The 18,757-nt window shown below is 42.8% G+C and overlaps 1 protein-coding gene across 1 annotated transcript in view; it reads right to left on the reverse strand.

The window, feature by feature from the left end:
- Positions 1-1,212: 1,212 nt before the first annotated feature.
- PLCL1 (phospholipase C like 1 (inactive)) overlaps positions 1,213-18,757 on the reverse strand; it is a 472,800-nt gene continuing 455,255 nt past the window's right edge. Inside the window, exon 6 of the mRNA XM_075317594.1 lies at positions 1,213-3,099. Within this exon, the coding sequence (XP_075173709.1) occupies positions 2,917-3,099 (183 nt within the window). The 3' untranslated portion in view covers positions 1,213-2,916. The remainder of the gene's footprint in view (positions 3,100-18,757) is intronic.

Here is an 18,757-nt window from a genome sequence, read left to right on the forward strand (position 1 = left end):
TTGATCGTTAACACTTGTTCAGAGCTGTTACATGCAACGATGTCGCTAACGAAGCCAGATGTGCGTCACGAATTCCGTGACCGCGACAACATATCATTAGTGATATTGTTGTGTGTAAATGGGCCCTTACGCTCCAGTAATAGCTGGGGATCCAAGCAGTGGGGCACACACCGCTCTCTTACATTTATTAACTATGCTCTGGAAAGATGAAAAATGTATATAAAATTGTGGGACTGACAACAGGTTCTTACATAGAAGTAATTACGTACTTGTGCTGTGTGCTACTGTAATTTAAACTGCATGCCAACTTAGCAGTCATAACTGATCCTTCACATGGAGCAATACTCAATTGTGTGTACCCTCTGAATTGCAAAGTGCATCAGAATACGTGGGCACTATAGAAATAATAATTATCATAATTATAAAGGTTGGTTTGTACTTTGTAAAATAACCAACAAACAAAAGGCCCACTCCGGTGAGACGATAACCATGTAAACGATCATTATGATCAGCAAAACATTATTTGTTTCAGACAAGTTTTTACATTTCAGTATAATCGTGTGAATAGGTTGTTCATTTTCGATCGTTTAATTGCTCAATTAAACGTCATTTACTGTATTCACTCAGGAAGGAGCAAACAATTTCTATTTCCATTGCACAATTAATGAGTGATCAACGATAATTTTACCGTTCTCATGAACAATTTAGTGCACGATGAATGAGCATTTTTGGACATCTCATTTAGTCACTTCCCCATTTACATTATACAGTTATCGTGCACAATGAATTGTAAGCATTTAAATATTAATGATTACAGGCTCGTCTTCACAAGAATCTAAGTTGAAAATCATAGGCGCAACACATCCGTGAAGATTTTGTATGTAAGCTGCAATTGTTAAGAAGTGAAAGATATCTTACTTGTCATACATAGAAAAATCCAGCTCACCATTACTGTTGTCCACCTTTTGTTCAGAGCTCGCACATGGACTGGTCAATGATGACTTAGACAAGATGGTCTAGCTCAAATGAATAACTTCTTCTTTACTGCTTAAAAAATTCTTATACAGAGGACATCAAGTATTTACATGAAAATGGCTATATAGCATGTGCATCAATGCGTTTCTGATGTGCATCCACCCTTATTCATGATTAAAGGTGGATGCACACCAGAAACGCATTGATGCACACGCTACAATAGCGTTTTCGAATAAATACTTGATGTCCCACGTATAAGAATTTTTCAAGCAATGAAGAAGAAGCTATATATTTGAGCTGGATGATCTTGTCTCCCATATCTTACTTGTAGTTATTCTCCACAAATACTTTTTATCATCATTTGGTAGCTCTTAGCCTGGGTAGATTTCCTCTATAGTTCTCCATTGTGAAGGTTATGGGAGAATGTAGCTCTAAGCACAAATTTGCGATGGAAGTACAGTGTTGTCTATAACACCCCTATCTATGAAAAACCCCAATGCGTCAACCTTTTAACCACCTTTTGGTTCAAACTGTGCAGTATTAATTTTAGAGGCAGTATGAAAAAACACTAGTGCTATTCACATCAATTATGCCATTGCAATTTAAAGTCCTTTGGTTGGGTTGCCTCATTTTGTAAGGCCCCTTTTTAATGAAAAATCCTACTAGACCTCGAACACACTGAAATTATAGGCCAGATGAGGCAACCGTCTAAAGTATATGTGGTCCTCCAACTCTTCTCTGAGGGAAGATTCAAGGAGGATAAGGGTCGGGCAGTTTGAATTCGGATGCTGGGCCCCTTAGTCTTCCAGGACATAAGTAGCTTCCAGAGCTGTCTGGCAGTATCTTACCCCCTTTCTCAGAAAACGCATAAACGCTCAGCAAAACACATTCATTTCAATGGTCTGTGCATAACACGTCAGTCCTTATTCAGTAAAAATCAACAGTATTGAAATTATTTTGTCACCGCAGCAGTATGGTATCCAATTTTTCGAGAAACACTTCTAATAAAATGGGATTACATAAATGACATCCTGGAATTACCATTACACTGAGATGCCCTCTGTGGCTCATAGAACTAGGTTGAGCAGCTCTCTATATATAAGTCATGTGTATTATTGCATTCAGGTAAGCATGGTACTGCTGTTTCATATGGGCTAACTATGTACCTAAGCAACTAACAAATACACTTTGTTAAATTGAGGAACATTACATAATTCAGATAATACAGAACTGAAAGTTTATCTCCTGTAGAGATCTTCATACTAGCTGTTAAAAAGGTAAAATGTTAAAATGTTAAATTACTTAAAGGTGAAAATATGTAATAAACTAAAGAGTCAAAGGCTGAATATCTTAACAGAAATAGTCTTTTTTCTCATAAAATAGCCAGTGTTAAAAGCACAATGGGTGCTTGGTTTCTTTTTCCAGGTATCTTCAGAAAACCAAACCCTGGGTTATTTTGGGTTCATATGAGCAGTCTCTGGATTTTACTCACTGTAAAACCCATAAATTACTAACTAATCTCTGCTATTCCAAACCAATACATCACAAGGAACAGAGAGAATACCTTTTCTTTCACTGTGTAAATATATAGTGTCCTTGGTAATCAGTACATTGCTGAGAGGCCTCAAAGCTTCATAATAGGGACCAATCTTTGTTTGCTAAAATGACCCTGCATGGTACTATAAATATAATGGATACTAAATGGCACAATTGGAAATCTTAATTTCAAGCCTTTGTGGTCAGTGTTAAAAAATCCTCTTCACACATTCATTCACTATTACAAAAAATTGTAGGCATAGTTGTGAAGGTGAGGTTGAAACAGTAACCACAATAAATGCCACTATTTCGGTTTGGAATGTTTCTAAACTGGTGAATATCTGACTACCCTTCGACCCCTGACACCAACTCTGGTAGGCCAAGTGTCAAAGCAGATTTCCTTCCTCACAAACGGCCATTTTCTTCCCCGGTATCTTTCTCTTCAATTGCTGCTAGACCTCTTTTGGATTTTGCATCAGGTGCCGTACTTGAAACTTTGCTTAGACCACTGGATAGACAAGCCTGCTGGATTTGTCTCATGTTCTCAATTGCTTCATTTTTGGCGTTCTTCAGTAAATCTCCCTGGCCCTAAAAATGAAGGAAAAAAAAGTTCAGTAATTCTATGTTATACCACGTCTTGTTAAAGAGCATTTAATTTGGGATTGTGTAGTTAATATATATATATATATATATATATATATATATACACACATACACAGTATATATGTATATATACATATATATATATACATATATATACATATATACATACATACACAGTATATATGTGTATATATATATATACACATACACAGATAAATATATATATATATATATATATACATACAGACACAGTATATGTATATATATATACATATATATATACATATACTAGAAGGTGGCCCGATTCTACGCATCGGGTATTCTAGAATTTACGTATTGTGTAGTTCATGTATGATTTTTGTTATATATATATATAGATGTTGTTGTGTGTAGTTACCAAGTGTTTGTGTAGGGCGCTGTACATGTTCTGGGTGTTGTCTGGGTGTGGCGGGGGGTGAGAGCGGTGTTGTATGTGTGTTGCGTGTGTTGCGTTGTTTGTGGAGCGCTGTGTGTCTGTAGCGTTGTGTGTGTGTGTGTGTGTGTTGCGCGGTTTGTGTGGGTGTGGTGTGTTTTGGGGGGAGGTATGTTTTGTGCAATGTGTGTGTTGTGCGGTATGTGCGTATATTTATGTATGCCGCGGTGTTTGTGTGTTGGGTGTTGTGTGTGTGCGGCGTTGTCTGGGTGTGTGGGTGTCTGTGTATGGCGGTGTTTGTGGTTCCCAGTGTGTGTGTGGTGTGTTGTCTGTGTGTGTTGGGGGGAGGTGTGCACCTCCCATCGTGCTCCATCCCCCATGCTGCGCACCCCATCCCCCATGCTGCGCACCCCCCATCGTGCTCCATCCCCCATGCTGCCCACCCCCCCATCGTGCTCCATCCCCTATGCTGCGCATTCCCCATCGTGCTCCATCCCTGAAGCTGCGCAACCCCCATCGTGCTCCATCCCCCATGCTGCGCACTCCCCATCGTGCTCCATCCTCCATGCTGCGCACTCCCCATCGTGCTCCATCCCCCATGCTGCGCACCCCCCATCGTGCTACATCCCCCATGCTGCGCACCCCATTGTGCTCCATCCCCCATGCTATAATAGTTCTCCTATTATACTCAGAGAGGAGTATAATAGGAGGACTATAATAGGAGGAGTAGTCCTAGGGGGAGAGGAGTATAATGCTGGCTCCCTGCACATGTGTACCGGGAGCCGGTGTACGCTGGTAACTATGATACACATCGGGTAACTAAGGGACCTTAGTTACCCGATGTGTATAATGGTTACCAGCGTTCACCGGCTCCGTCAAGATCCCAGCATCGCAAGGTTATGTCTGGCGCTGCTGGGATCGTGACGGAGCTGGTGTACACTGGTAACTATGATACACATCGGGTAACTAAGGGACCTTAGTTACCCGATGTGTATAATGGTTACCAGCGTTCACCGGCTCCGTCAAGATCCCAGCATCGCAAGGTTATGTCTGGCGCTGCTGGGATCGTGACGGAGCCGGTGTACACTGGTAACTATGATACACATCGGGTAACTAAGGGACCTTAGTTACCCGATGTGTATAATGGTTACCAGCGTTCACCGGCTCCGTCAAGATCCCAGCATCGCAAGGTTATGTCTGGCGCTGCTGGGATCGTGACGGAGCCGGTGTACACTGGTAACTATGATACACATCGGGTAACTAAGGAACCTTAGTTACCCAATGTGTATAATGGTTACCAGCGTTCACCGGCTCCGTCAAGATCCCAGCATCGCAAGGTTATGTCTGGCGCTGCTGGGATCGTGACGGAGCCGGTGTACACTGGTAACTATGATACACATCGGGTAACTAAGGGACCTTAGTTACCCGATGTGTATAATGGTTACCAGCGTTCACCGGCTCCGTCAAGATCCCAGCATCGCAAGGTTATGTCTGGCGCTGCTGGGATCGTGACGGAGCCGGTGTACACTGGTAACTATGATACACATCGGGTAATTAAGGGACCTTAGTTACCCGATGTGTATAATGGTTACCAGCGTTCACCGGCTCCGTCAAGATCCCAGCATCGCAAGGTTATGTCTGGCGCTGCTGGGATCGTGACGGAGCCGGTGTACACTGGTAACTATGATACACATCGGGTAACTAAGGAACCTTAGTTACCCAATGTGTATAATGGTTACCAGCGTTCACCGGCTCCGTCAAGATCCCAGCAGCGCAAGGTTATGTCTGGCGCTGCTGGGATCGTGACGGAGCCGGTGTACACTGGTAACTATGATACACATCGGGTAACTAAGGGACCTTAGTTACCCGATGTGTATAATGGTTACCAGCGTTCACCGGCTCCGTCAAGATCCCAGCATCGCAAGGTTATGTCTGGCGCTGCTGGGATCGTGACGGAGCCGGTGTACACTGGTAACTATGATACACATCGGGTAATTAAGGGACCTTAGTTACCTGATGTGTATAATGGTTACCAGCGTTCACCGGCTCCGTCACGATCCCAGCAGCGCAAGGTTATGTCTGGCGATGCGTGCGGAGGGCCGGGGCGAGTGGCCAATCCATGTGGCGAGCGGGGCCGGGGATATAAAATATCTTAGTTTTACACCGAAACTGATTCCAGCTTTTCTTCTGCCTGAGACAAGCATTAACTTGACACCCACAGTGCCTTAAAAAACCATTAGGAAAAAATCAACACAGAATTAACATTTCAAATTGTCCTCTAGCTTAAATATTTAATACCAGAAAATAAACCACACACAACTATATACCAGCAGTGAATAAACATTATACATAAAAATTCTAAAACAATTTTCCTAATATTTTCTTAGTTGCATTTTATAGCAAAAGCCATGGTCTGTAATCAGCTTACAACACAGCAAAGGAATCTCATTCTTGAAAGTTATTAGTCAGTACTCAGGGCCAAAAAATTTCCAAGGCATTAGATATATCAAGGAACAATGTGAAGACAGTCATCAACAAGTGGCTTCAATTTTACACAACAGTGATATTACCTAGAACTGGAAGTTCCTCAAAAATTGATGACAAGGTAAGAAGAAAATTGGTCTGGGAGGCCTACAGCAAAATGAAAGGAGCTGCAGGAATTTCTGGCAAAAGTATTGGTTGTTTACAGCATGTGACAACAATCTCCTGTATTCTTCATATGTATGGCTGTTTAATAACACAATACGGGAGCCTCTTCTTACAAAGAAGAACATATACGCCTGTCTACATTTTGCCAAAACCTACATCAATCCTGCCAAAAGCAAATTAAAAAATGTTTTATTATCTGACAAGACCAAGATTGAACATTTTGGCTATAATTCTAAAAGTTGTGTTTGGCGCAATTACAATATTGCACATCAGCAAAAGAACACCAGTTCAGAAGAAAGCATGGTGGACATAGCAATATGCTTTGAGACTGTTTTTGAGCAGCTGGAACTGAGGCTTTAGAAGCGGTGGAAGGAATTCCGTACAGTTCAAAATATCATTCAATTCTAAATCAAAACCTTCAGACACCTGCTAAAAATCTGAAGTTGAAGAGGAATTTCACCTTTTAGCATGACCGTGACTCTAAGCATTTCTCCAAACTAGCATAAAATGAATTTGCCAGAAGAAGGTCAAAGTTTTAGACTTGACCCAGCCAGAGCCCACACCTGAAGAGGATGCTGTGCACAGGAGATACCCTCACAATCAAACATATTTGTAGCACTATTACGAGGGGCTGCTACTAAGTCTTTGGCTTTACCCAGAAAGAAACGAGATAGGATGATGAAACTTTACATTTATTCCACATACTCTCCACTGATGTCAACACACTTCTTACATTGGTATTTCAAGTTCTGTAAGCCTAGCAAAAAGAAGGATTTTGGTTGTGCCTAAAACAAGGCATCTGTAGCAGCCAATGCATCAGAAATGGTGTGAAATTTGGTACCCTTGAGGTGTTTCTGCAGGTTTGGAAACAGACGATAGTTGGAGGGAGCTAGATCTGGTGAATAAGGTGGGTGGTCAACCAGCTGGAAGCCGAGCTCTACCAGTTTTGTCGTCATCAATTGTGCAGCGTGAGGGGAGGCATCTTGCAGGAACAAGATTCCTTTGGACAGCTTGCTGCGCCATTTGGCTTTCAGAGCTGCCTTCAATTGATCCAAAAGTTCAATGTAATACCTTGCATTGATACTGGAACACTTGCATTGATAGTGGAACCCTTTTGAAGGTAGTCAACTAGCAGCACACCCTCCTTATCCCAGAACACAGATGCCATCACCTTAGTGGCTGATTTTTGCACCCTTAACTTCTTTGGATGAGGATAACCACTGTGCCTCCACTCTTTTGACTGCTCCTTGTTTTCAGGGTCATACAAATAAATCCAGGTCTCATCCATAGTGACCAGTCAATCCAGGAAGTTCTTATCAGTCCGGAAACACTGACAAATTGACCGGGAAGTTTTCACTTGCATGCTTCTCTGATCTGTTGTCAAACATTTGGGGACCCACTTTGCAGATAGCTTCCTCATGACCAAATATCTATGGATAATGACACAATCACGTTCACAGGAAATCCCCATGATGTCTGCTATTGCTTTAGCTGAAATTCGTCGATTCTCCAGTATGAGGTTGTGCACAACATTGACGATCTCCGGAACAACAACCACTCTTGGTCGTTCTGGCCGTTCCTCATCATTAGTGCTGAAGTGGCCCGTTTTAAATTTAGCAACCCAGTTCTTAACTGTGGAATATGAAGGGCATTGATTCCCGAATGCCTGCTACATATCACCATGAATATCCTTTGCGGACTTTCTTTGCAGAAACAAGCATGTTATCACTCCTCTGTGCTCAGTTGCTGTGACTATTGCATTAGACTCCACCATTTTGCTTTCCCATGAGCGTAGAACACTGTTGACATAAGCATTCTACATTCTAGATGTGCCGTTAAGATTACTACCCAAAAAAACTGAATGCTGTCATAAAGTCAAAGGGTGATTCAACAAAGAATTAGTTTAATGGTGTGCTTATTCATGCAATCACATTATATCAGTTCTTTATTTTTAATTTTCTATCAGAAAAGATTTCAGTTTGTTTATCAATTGAATTGTACAAAGGGGTGATATTAACAGAGGAAAAGGTTCTTAAATTATTTCTCTTGGTATAAATTTTAACAGGGGTGTGTATAATTTTGTATAACCACTGTATATATACCAGCAAAAGAAAAAAAACAAAGGTTGTGCGTGAAAAAAGTTTTTTGATTGAATATAATTACAATGAGGTGCTTATAAAATATCTATGCAAAGCCAGATGGGAAGAACATAATTATGTAAAGTAAAGTGCAATTGTATAGAAGCTGTAGACCTGAGAATCAGTTATGAATACATCATTTATGTGCACAGGATGAATTGGTCAAAATTTCACAAAAGTGCACGTACAAAAAATTAAATAAATATATTAATAAGTATATTGACCTGTTGAACAATCAGAGGTCTAGATAATTAGATAATTAAATAATAATAATAATAATAATAATAAAAAGTGTGAGTGCACTAATAGTATATCTAATTATTATGAGGGACTGTTTGGCACAAGGTCATGTGGTCCCACAATGATAAGGTCCTGAAGATAAAACAAACATTGTAGGTAGAAAACAGCTCAGATATTGACGAGAGGCATCCCTGAATTCTTTGTTTTAACCCTTTCAGCATGCTGTCTTCAGTTTACATAGCAAAAATCTGCTGACAGATTCCCCTTAAACTATAACTTCACATTAAAAATAGATTACCCTTGTCAATAATTTATACACTGTAAGCTTCTTAAGTGCCAGTTATACACTTAATCTTCACAGTTGTTTAACATAGACATGATCGCCTGAAGGTGATATGATATAGAAATATGTTTTTTTTTCCCAAAATAATCACATTTTCCATGTACAGTATTATAATTGTCACTTGTCAATTGTGTGTCAGAAGGGGTTATCCTAGTAATGGACAATCAGTTTAATACCTTTGTGGAAATTTTATGTGTTGTGAATAGTGATGGATGGACTTGGACTGCAAAAGTCTGGATCCGACCTGTTTTAAAGGTGCCAGGGTGCTGGACCTGGGATCTCGGGTGTTTGATCCGGCACTCGAGAAATTAAAAAAAATAAAGAAAATAAGAATGAAGTGAGCACTTCATACTTCCTACTTACCAAGGCTCCGTCGCAGATGTAAACTGCTCCGGAGCAGATGTACACTGCTCCTATGACCTCCCTGGGTCACTCATCATTGCTCATCCATGTACACTGCTTTCCCCGCTCACTGGCTGTCCTGGCGTCAGTGAGTGGTTGCAGTCAGATGTGCCCCAGCACGTAATGTTTCCTCCTGTCCACTATAATTAGGCAAGGGTAGACTTTGCACCTCCCCGCACACCCCCCCTTGCATGATTATAGTCGACAGGAGGAAACATTGCAGGCGCAGAGATCTGCTCATCCTGAGCCTTCTGGTTCATGAATCAGGATGCTCAGGATGAGCAGAGGAGGAAACATCACGTGCGCAGACATCTGCTCATTCCCCATGTAGGGGTCTTACCCCCAAAACCCCGCTTCTATTATAAACAACTCCATGCCCACGTGGACTTAGAAGAAGAATATTTATTCTGTCTGGAAAACATTGGGCTGCATTCTGAACACACCCCCCCATCATGTGACAAACTACATCATACCTGGAATGAGCCTGTACATTCTAGGCTCACGGTAGCTGCTAGAGTGTATGGGCTCCTTCAGTTACACTGCTTTCCCCGCCCGCCAACTGTCCTGGCACCTGTAATTGGTTACAGTAAGCTGCCACACTGCCACTCAGGGAGGGGGTGCATCTGACTGCAACCAATCACAGGCGCCGGTGGGCAGGAAAGCAGTGCATATGCATGAGCAGTAATTAGAGATCCAGGAAGCGAATGCAATGCATGGGAGCAGCGTACAGCCATGCCAGAGCCTTGGAAAGTACAGTGCGCTTGCTTCCATTCACCTATCCCGTTTACCACCATTTTTAATCTCCGGATTCTGTTCTCCATAGACTTATATGAGAACCGGATTCCAGACCGGATCTGGATTTTTTAAAAAAAAAAAAAAAAAAAAGAACTGCCGGTCCCGGTTATCTGCGAGTCTGCCCATCTCTAGTTGTGAAGTATTTCTACATGTAGATATTGTATTTCCTCAAAGTGATCCACCTGGCTTCCCTCTGACTTTTTTTTCCATTTTTCATGTTTTTTTGTTTTATTTTTTATGCTTGATTTTTACTAGAAGTTCTGTAACATGTATGAGAGATTTTGGGATTTTTGGTTTACTGTGGTCTTTTTATTTTCTGAACTGATGAATGGGGAACTTTGCACATTTAATCACTATCTCTTGTAAAGAAAAATCCCATGTATAAAACACAGACTATTAACTTGAGAATAATTGGTGTCTCTTTGCTTTATAGAGCCAGATTTCAACTAGGCAAATTTTAAAAAAAAAGTAAAATAAATAAGCACAGAGCAAATTTGAATTGCTTTGACCAGCATTGAATATTTCAGTCCCAAGTAGTTGTTAGCACATGGCGGTGCCAAGAGACTATAACATTGTATTTTACTAGCTGGCCAAAGATAAGAGGCACAAATTAGAAGCATGTTTCCTCAGAAGAGATGACAATTACCACTGCCAAATTATTAGATCAGCTCTGAGGTCAGTGTTTGCGCTCCTGATCATTAACCCTTGCCTGGAAAGGAGCTTTGAACAACTCATTGTTTACTATTTCCTTTTTGTTCTAGATCAGGGGTGGGGAACCTTTTTACTGCCGGGGGCCATTTGGAATTTCCTACTAACCTTTGGGGGCCGCACAACATTATCAACCTGAAAAATAACCCTGCTATATTTGGTCAAACGATTAATTGACTCACCCCTATTGTGGTGGCCGGAGCTGCTTCTCTTTGGTGCGATTGTAATGTTCGGTGATATTGATCATCTTGTTTCTCACAGCTGCTTTTCCAGGTTTGTCTCTGTCTGGAGATGCTGGGGGAATACACATCACAGGAGGGGCCAGGGCGCATAAATTACAGGAGACACTGGGAGTACACATCACAGGAGGGGCTGGGGCATATACATCACAGGAGGGGCTGGGGCATATACATCACAGGAGGGGCTGGGGCATATACATCACAGGAGGGGCTGGGGCATATACATCACAGGAGGGGCTGGGGTATATACATCACAGGAGGGGCTGGGGCATATACATCACAGGAGGGGCTGAGGCATATACATCACAGGAGGGGCTGGGGCATATACATCACAGGAGGGGCTGGGGCATATACATCACAGGAGGGGCTGGGGCATATACATCACAGGAGGGGCTGGGGCATATACATCACAGGAGGGGCTGGGGCATATACATCAGTAGGGGGCATGGACAGTCCTGGCGGTGGCACAGACATGACTGGGGACACGCACAGCACTGGGTGGCAGCACGCACTGCACTGGGTGGCAGCACGGACTGCACTGGGTGGCAGCATGCACTGCACTGGGTGGCAGCACGGACTGCACTGGGTGGCAGCACGGACTGCACTGGGTGGCAGCATTAGGGAGACAGACAGGTCTGGGGGAACATAGACATCAATAGGAGAGCACGGACTGGGGAGCATAGAAAGCAGTGGGAGGGTACAGACAGCAGTAGCGAGTTAAGAGCACTGAGGGGTGGCACACAGCACTGGGGAGCATGGACAGCATAAGGGGGGCACAGGCAGCACTCACCGTGGCATGGACAGCACTGGTGGCAGCATGGACAGCATTAGGTGGTGCGGACAGCACTGGTGGGGGGGCATAGACATCACCCAGGGGGTACAGACAGCACTAGGGGGGGCACGGACAGCAGTGAGGGGTTACACCGCGCTGAGGGGGTACACAGCACTGGGGTGTACACAGCATTAGGGGGTACACACAGCACTAGGGGGTACACACAGCACCTGGGGGTACACAGCACTGGGGGGTACACACTGTACTAGGAGGTACACAGCATGAGGGGGTACACACAGCACGAGGGGGTACACACAGCACGAGGGGGTACACAGCACTAGGGGGTACACAGCACGAGGGGGTACACACAGCATTAAGGGGTACACACAGCATAAGGGGGTACACACAGCATTAGGGGGTACTCACTGCACTAGGGGGTACACACTGCACTAGGGGGTACATAGCACGAGGGGGTACACACAGCATTGGGGGGTACATACAGCACGAGGGGGTACACACAGCATTGGGGGGTACATACAGCACTGGGGGGTACACACTGTACTAGGAGGTACACAGCATGAGGGGGTACACACAGCATGAGGGGGTACACAGCATGAGGGGGTACACACAGCACGAGGGGGTACACACAGCACGAGGGGGTACACAGCACTAGGGGGTACACAGCACGAGGGGGTACACAGCACGAGGGGGTACACAGCACGAGGGGGTACACACAGCATTAAGGGGTACACACAGCATTAAGGGGTACACACAGCATTAAGGGGTACACACAGCATTAGGGGGTACTCACTGTACTAGGGGGTACTCACTGCACTAGGGGGTACATACAGCACAAGGGGGTACACACAGCATTGGGGGGTACATACAGCACGAGGGGGTACACAGCACGAGGGGGTACACACAGCATTGGGGGGTACATACAGCATTGGGGGGTACACACAGTACGAGGGGGTACCCAGCACTGAGCGGGGGGGGGCAGCGATGGGTTGAGTACTCGCAGTGAGGGGGAGGGAGAGTCACACACACACAGCACAGTTTCGGGAGGCTGGTAAACCTGCTGCAGCTCTTCTGTGTGACTTTATCGCAGCGTGCTGCTTACCCGCCCACCAGAGCACACAGGCCGGGGATAAGCCTAGAATGTATGGGCTGCAGTCAGGTCCTGGAAGTCAGGATCTGGAGAGAGCCCGTACATTCTAGCATCTACCCACAGGGCATCAGGCAGTGGGATTTAAAGGGCCGGCAGCCGGGAAAAGCGCGGCTGCCACCAAAGCACAATGGTCCCCGGGAATGTGCACGGGGGCCGCATAAAAAGTCGTCACGGGCCGTATACGGCCCGCGGGTCGGAGGTTCCCCACCCCTGTTCTAGATCATCATGAGGCTTGTGGCACAATTTTTCTGGGTTGAGTTCTGCACCCCCTTTGACACATCCAAAGCCCTGCCTTGACCATTTGGAGGTAAATCACCAGGTCAACCAGTTCTTATCAGGATCACATCATTAATGCATAATTCAATAACTCCATTCTCAATTTAATCACTTGTATAATTAATATTATGATGTTTAGCGCATGTATAATATGTAGATTTATTTTCCCATTTTTTTGCTATCAAATAGACTTTTAGGACCTAATTACCACTAGCAGTAAGACTTTCCGTGCCGTAGCACGTACGTTGTTTGCTGCGGAGTCGGAGAACAGAAGAGAGAGACTGCAACTTGCCGAGCTTGGATCGTGGGCACGAGCAGCTGCGGTCTCCTACGGAGGAAACTCGCGGCCCCGCAGGTCATGACCCGCTGCATCTAGGACGCAGCGGGTCCTGATCGTAGGCACGTAGCTATACAGTTAGGTGTGGTGTGGTTACAACATGGGTTTTTTGGGGGGTACATCCTAATAGAAAAGTTTCCTGATGTAGGGCAAGTTTCTGTTAAAAAGAGAGAAATTATAGCTGCTATTGCCTAGAATTAATATTTCACTCTTATCAGACAGAATAGCTGACCACAAATGTGTGAAGAAGGCATCAAGGAACCATACAAGTGATTACAAGCTATCAGCTTTTGTATTATGAGTATGAAATGCACAATCTCTTTCCATTGTTGTTCTTTCCTGCCTCACTTTACGGCTCTGCTTCTCCAGGTACTTAGCAAACATTATACTAGTAAAGAAAAAAATTGGTGCCAGCACCAACATTAGCCGGAGACAACAAAAGCAACGTGAAATTCCTTCCCACTTTGGAAAGAGTTAACATGAATTATTTAAATTAGTGTAAAATATACTAAAAGAGTGTAATGTCATAACAGGATAAAATTAGAGATGAGGGAACCTGAGGTTCGGTGTTTGGACCAAACGCAGACTTTACAACAAAAACAGAATTCAAGTTTGGAGATCGGGTGCTTTACATTTTCAAATCACTCACACGAGCATCATTGTGCTCGGGTACGTTCGGTGCTCAGCCCAGTGTGAGCCGCTTGCAGTGTTTGATTGGCTCACACTGGGGGTAACAACAGCGTGATCAGATGGAGTGTGCACTCCAACAAAAAAAAATGGAAAAACTCTGCCCACCCTCCCCTGGAAGTGATCTGTTTATGGCTGGCTGTATGTGGGTGGAGACCCGAACTGCCCAATTAGTGACTTCCAGGTCCAGTCCGGGTCCCAAAGCGAACTTTAGGCCGGTGTCACACTTGTGATTGCCTCGCGTGTTTCTCGCGCGAGTCTCGCAGTGCATCACCCGGCACGGACTCACACTCTCCTCACAGGAGAGGGTCGGTTGCAAACATTTCTATGCAGCTGAGACGCTCCTGTGAGGAGAGTGTGAGTCCGTGCCGGGTGATGCACTGCGAGACTCGCGCGAGATACACGCGAGGCACTCACAAGTGTGACACCGGTCTGGCTTCATCCGCCGAACTGAACGCGTCTGCTCATTTCTAGATAAAATGTGTCCACATTTGACTACACAGAAAATTTGTTAAGAAGTCCAATATTGCAAAATCTACTCTTCCAAAGATGATCTCCTCGCACCATATCTTAGGATATGGTTGAGCCAAGAGGAAAAGTAACGTAGTACTCATCTGTACACTGAAACATTTTTGCTAGAGTTTATGAAATTTTACACCTAAGGGTATGTGCAAATGTTAATTATTTGCTGCATGTTTGCTGCATTTTGTCCATTGCCGTTTTGTCACAAGAACTGAAGCATTTCCCAGTACTAGCAAAATTAATAACATTCCTGAAATCTCATGCACAGAGTGCTGATTTTTTTTCCTTGCGGAGTTTAAAATCTGAAGAATGCCAGTTCTTTCAGAGTTTTTGCAGCGTTTTTCACTAATTCCAAAGGTTAGGAAAAGCCACAACTAAAAAAAACCCCAAAAAACACAAATGTAAAAAAAAGCATAAAAAAAGGACGTATTTTACTCAGCATTCTTCTTGCCAACAACAGTATTTGCAGCAGATTTCTCTTCTGCAAATACTGAACATATGCACATATCCATACAGAATAAGATAACCGTAGCTCAACTTTCATACCCCCCACTATTCAAGACCAGTAGTATTTTTTAAATTTATTTTTTATTTAAAGAGCAAAATTATTCTGCCCCCATATTGTACTGGAAAACGGGAAAAAAATTACAAGTGCAGTGAAATTGCAAAAGAAGAGCAACTGCACAATTGTTTTTTGTTTTTTTTTATTTACCATGTTCACTGTATGATAAAAACGATGGGGAAATATGATTCCCCAGCTCAGCACAAGGTTGTAGATACCAAACATGTATAGTTTTCCTTTTATCTAAGTAGTGAAAAAAAATTCAGAAGCTTGTAAAAAAAAAAAAAAAAAAAAAAAAAATTGCGCTTTTGTCACCTATTTCCAAGACCCTTGGCGTCCTCATGTTTCGGGATCTGAGGCTCAGTGATGGCTTATTATTTTTCGTCTTGAGCTCACATTTTTAATCATACCATTCTTGTGTAGATATGGTGTTTCGATTGCCTGTTACTACATTTTAATGCAATATTGCGGAGACCAAAAAAATGCAATTCTGTTGTTTTGATTTTTTCCTCACTACGCAGTGTACCAATCAGATTAACTGATTTTATATTTTTATAGATAGGGCATTTCTGAAACCGGCAATACCAAATACAGTTGAACCTTGGATTAAGAGTAACTTGGTTTGAGAGCGTTTTGCAAGACAAGCAAAGCTTTCTAAAAATTTCTAACTTGGTTAAAGCTGATAACAGAGAGTAATAGAGGAAGGGTCTAAAATCCGCGCCAAGGACTCAATGGATCCAATGAAGAGATTAATGCTTCTTTTAATATCATGCACAGGTCTACGCGTTTCAGGAGTCGCAGCTCCCTTCTTCAGGACAACAGGCAGTAAAACATCAAATCTCTGAGATTTGATGTTTTACTGCCTGTTGTCCTGAAGAAGGGAGCTGCGACTCCTGAAACGCGTAGACCTGTGCATGATATTAAAAGAAGCATTAATCTCTTCATTGGATCCATTGAGTCCTTGGCGCGGATTTTAGACCCTTCCTCTATTACTCTCTGTTATCAGCTTTCCTTGGGGCTGCTGCCTGGACCCGGATTCTTACATGCTTATATAGTGGTTGTGACTGGCACAACCATCAGAGGTGAGTGTGATACTCCTTTTTACCCCCTTCCATTTTTGGGGTAAGACCCTATTGCGCTTTGTTTTTCCACAGTATCCTATCCTAACTTGGTTAAAGAGCAATGCTTTGCAATAAGAGCAAATACTCACCATGCGCACTTCTAGTTCAGCCCCTTCACCACGCTCTGACCCGCTCTAGAGGTAACTTTCTGTACATATGTACTGTATACAGTATACCATTGTACAGTACAGTATATACTATATGGTATATTTATCAGTTTGCATTTGTGGATACAGTATTGTACTTTCTTATTAATTACCAGTACAGCACATTGCTTGTACGGTACCTCCCGCACACCAACAATTCTATTATATGCTAACATGCAGTTTAATTTACTTTATATGCTTTTACTGTACTGTACAGTACTTTGTATTAGTGTACTGTAATAATTTTATATGAATACAGTACATTATTTTGTATTACTGTAATAAGTTTCTATATATACAGTACAGTAAATATTTTTGGTTTGTGGAACGAATTATCTGTGTTTCAATTATTTAGTATTGGAAAATTCGCTTTGATATAAGAGTAACTTAGTTTAAGAGCGCACTTCCGGAACCAATTATGCTCGTAATCCAAGGTTCCACTGTATGTGTATTTTTTATTGTTTTATTTTCAAGTGGGGCAATAAGGCTGATTTTAACTTTTACCTTTTTTTATATTTTAAAAACTTTTTTTCACATTTTATATTGATTTTACTTGCAGTGTACGATCGCTTCTGGCGATCAGAGCGATGCTTCAGCACATTCGTGTGAATGCCCAGCACTGCCGGGCATTCACACAAAGTGAGTCATGACAGCGACAGAGTTCATCAACCAATCCCGTGCTGTCATGACAACCCATTGGCGCCCCGTGATCGCATCACTGGCCAACTGATGGCGGCGAGGAACAGCGCGATCCCTGACGGAGCGCATTAAATCACGCTGTCAGAGTTTGACAGAGCGATTTAAGGGGTTAACAGGCACAGGTGGATCTCTAATCCACCCGTGCATGTTATCTGCACCGCATGAGTCTACATCAAAGGGAGGGAGACCTAGGACATTTATACATCCCAGGTCATTAAGGGGTTAATACTGTGGGAATAACACTGCTTTTATCTGTCTCTTTGATTACGTACTCCTTATAGTCTATGATGCTGTTTACAGATTTCTGGGTGGGAGGGGGGGGGGTTGTGGACAGTGTACCCACAAAAAAAAAACAAAAAAAAACCAAACATGGGGACATATCTGTTTTTGATCTGTGTAACAAATTAAAGTTACCCATACAAGTCTATGGGTCTATGAAAAATCACCCACCCCACACATTAACATTTGCGTGCTGTGCTTCTAACATCGTTGTGGGTAGGCGAAGTTTTGCATCTATTTTAAATAATAGAATATTACTGATGAAATATTGATGGTAAAAACTGAAACACTGACCAAAGACTAGTGAAAATCAGATCCAAAACACGAATGAGAATTTCTATTAGGAATAAAACAGTTCTGGTTTATTGTGGTTGCAGAGATACAGCTGTAGCTACATAACAGAGGTACATACAGGCACAGAGGAATTATTTTAGTTCAAAAGAGATACAGACTCCCATGTTCTCTTTTAAACGTGTGTCTCCCAGGCAGGAATCATTACCAAAATAATCCAGTTAGGACCCTTGGGCGACTGCCTGATGACGCCATTCAAACACAATCTACGCTCAAAGGCATACAAATGGAATCGCACAAAGCAAAGGCTATTTTAGGACATGCGATAATTTGCTAACATTACATAGCCCTTAATCGTCCATCACATTCTTAAACCTAATATTTAAACATTCTTAAGTCAGAGAACAAAATCTAAAAGGAGTCCAATTTACATTTATCATGGATATGGGAAGTTAACAAACGAGCAGTAATGTTTTTTTATCCTTATAGACAACCGCTGAATAGAACCATTTATGTGAATTCTACAGAGTAGAATCATATCATATAGAAATGTATTTAAAAATTATTTCCCCATCTATCCATTCCCTATAGGCAACCTAATATGACAGTCCAACCAAGCCAGTGGATCGTAAAGGTGATAATGGGTTTAGTCAAAAAAGAGGGGCCAGATAGAGACTGTATTCAGCGCACAAGGCTTTATGCTCTTTCTGTTACATGCAGAAACAATGTGATAAAAAGGATTCTGTAAGGCTGAATTATTTTCTGTGTTAGCCTCGGCAGCCCGATGGCATGGTTTGTAATAGGAGCTCACTGGAAATTAATAAGTGCGGTTTGTAATAGGAGCTCACTGGCAATTA

Source organism: Anomaloglossus baeobatrachus, chromosome 7 (assembly GCF_048569485.1).
Source record: "Anomaloglossus baeobatrachus isolate aAnoBae1 chromosome 7, aAnoBae1.hap1, whole genome shotgun sequence".
NCBI lineage: Eukaryota > Metazoa > Chordata > Amphibia > Anura > Aromobatidae > Anomaloglossus > Anomaloglossus baeobatrachus.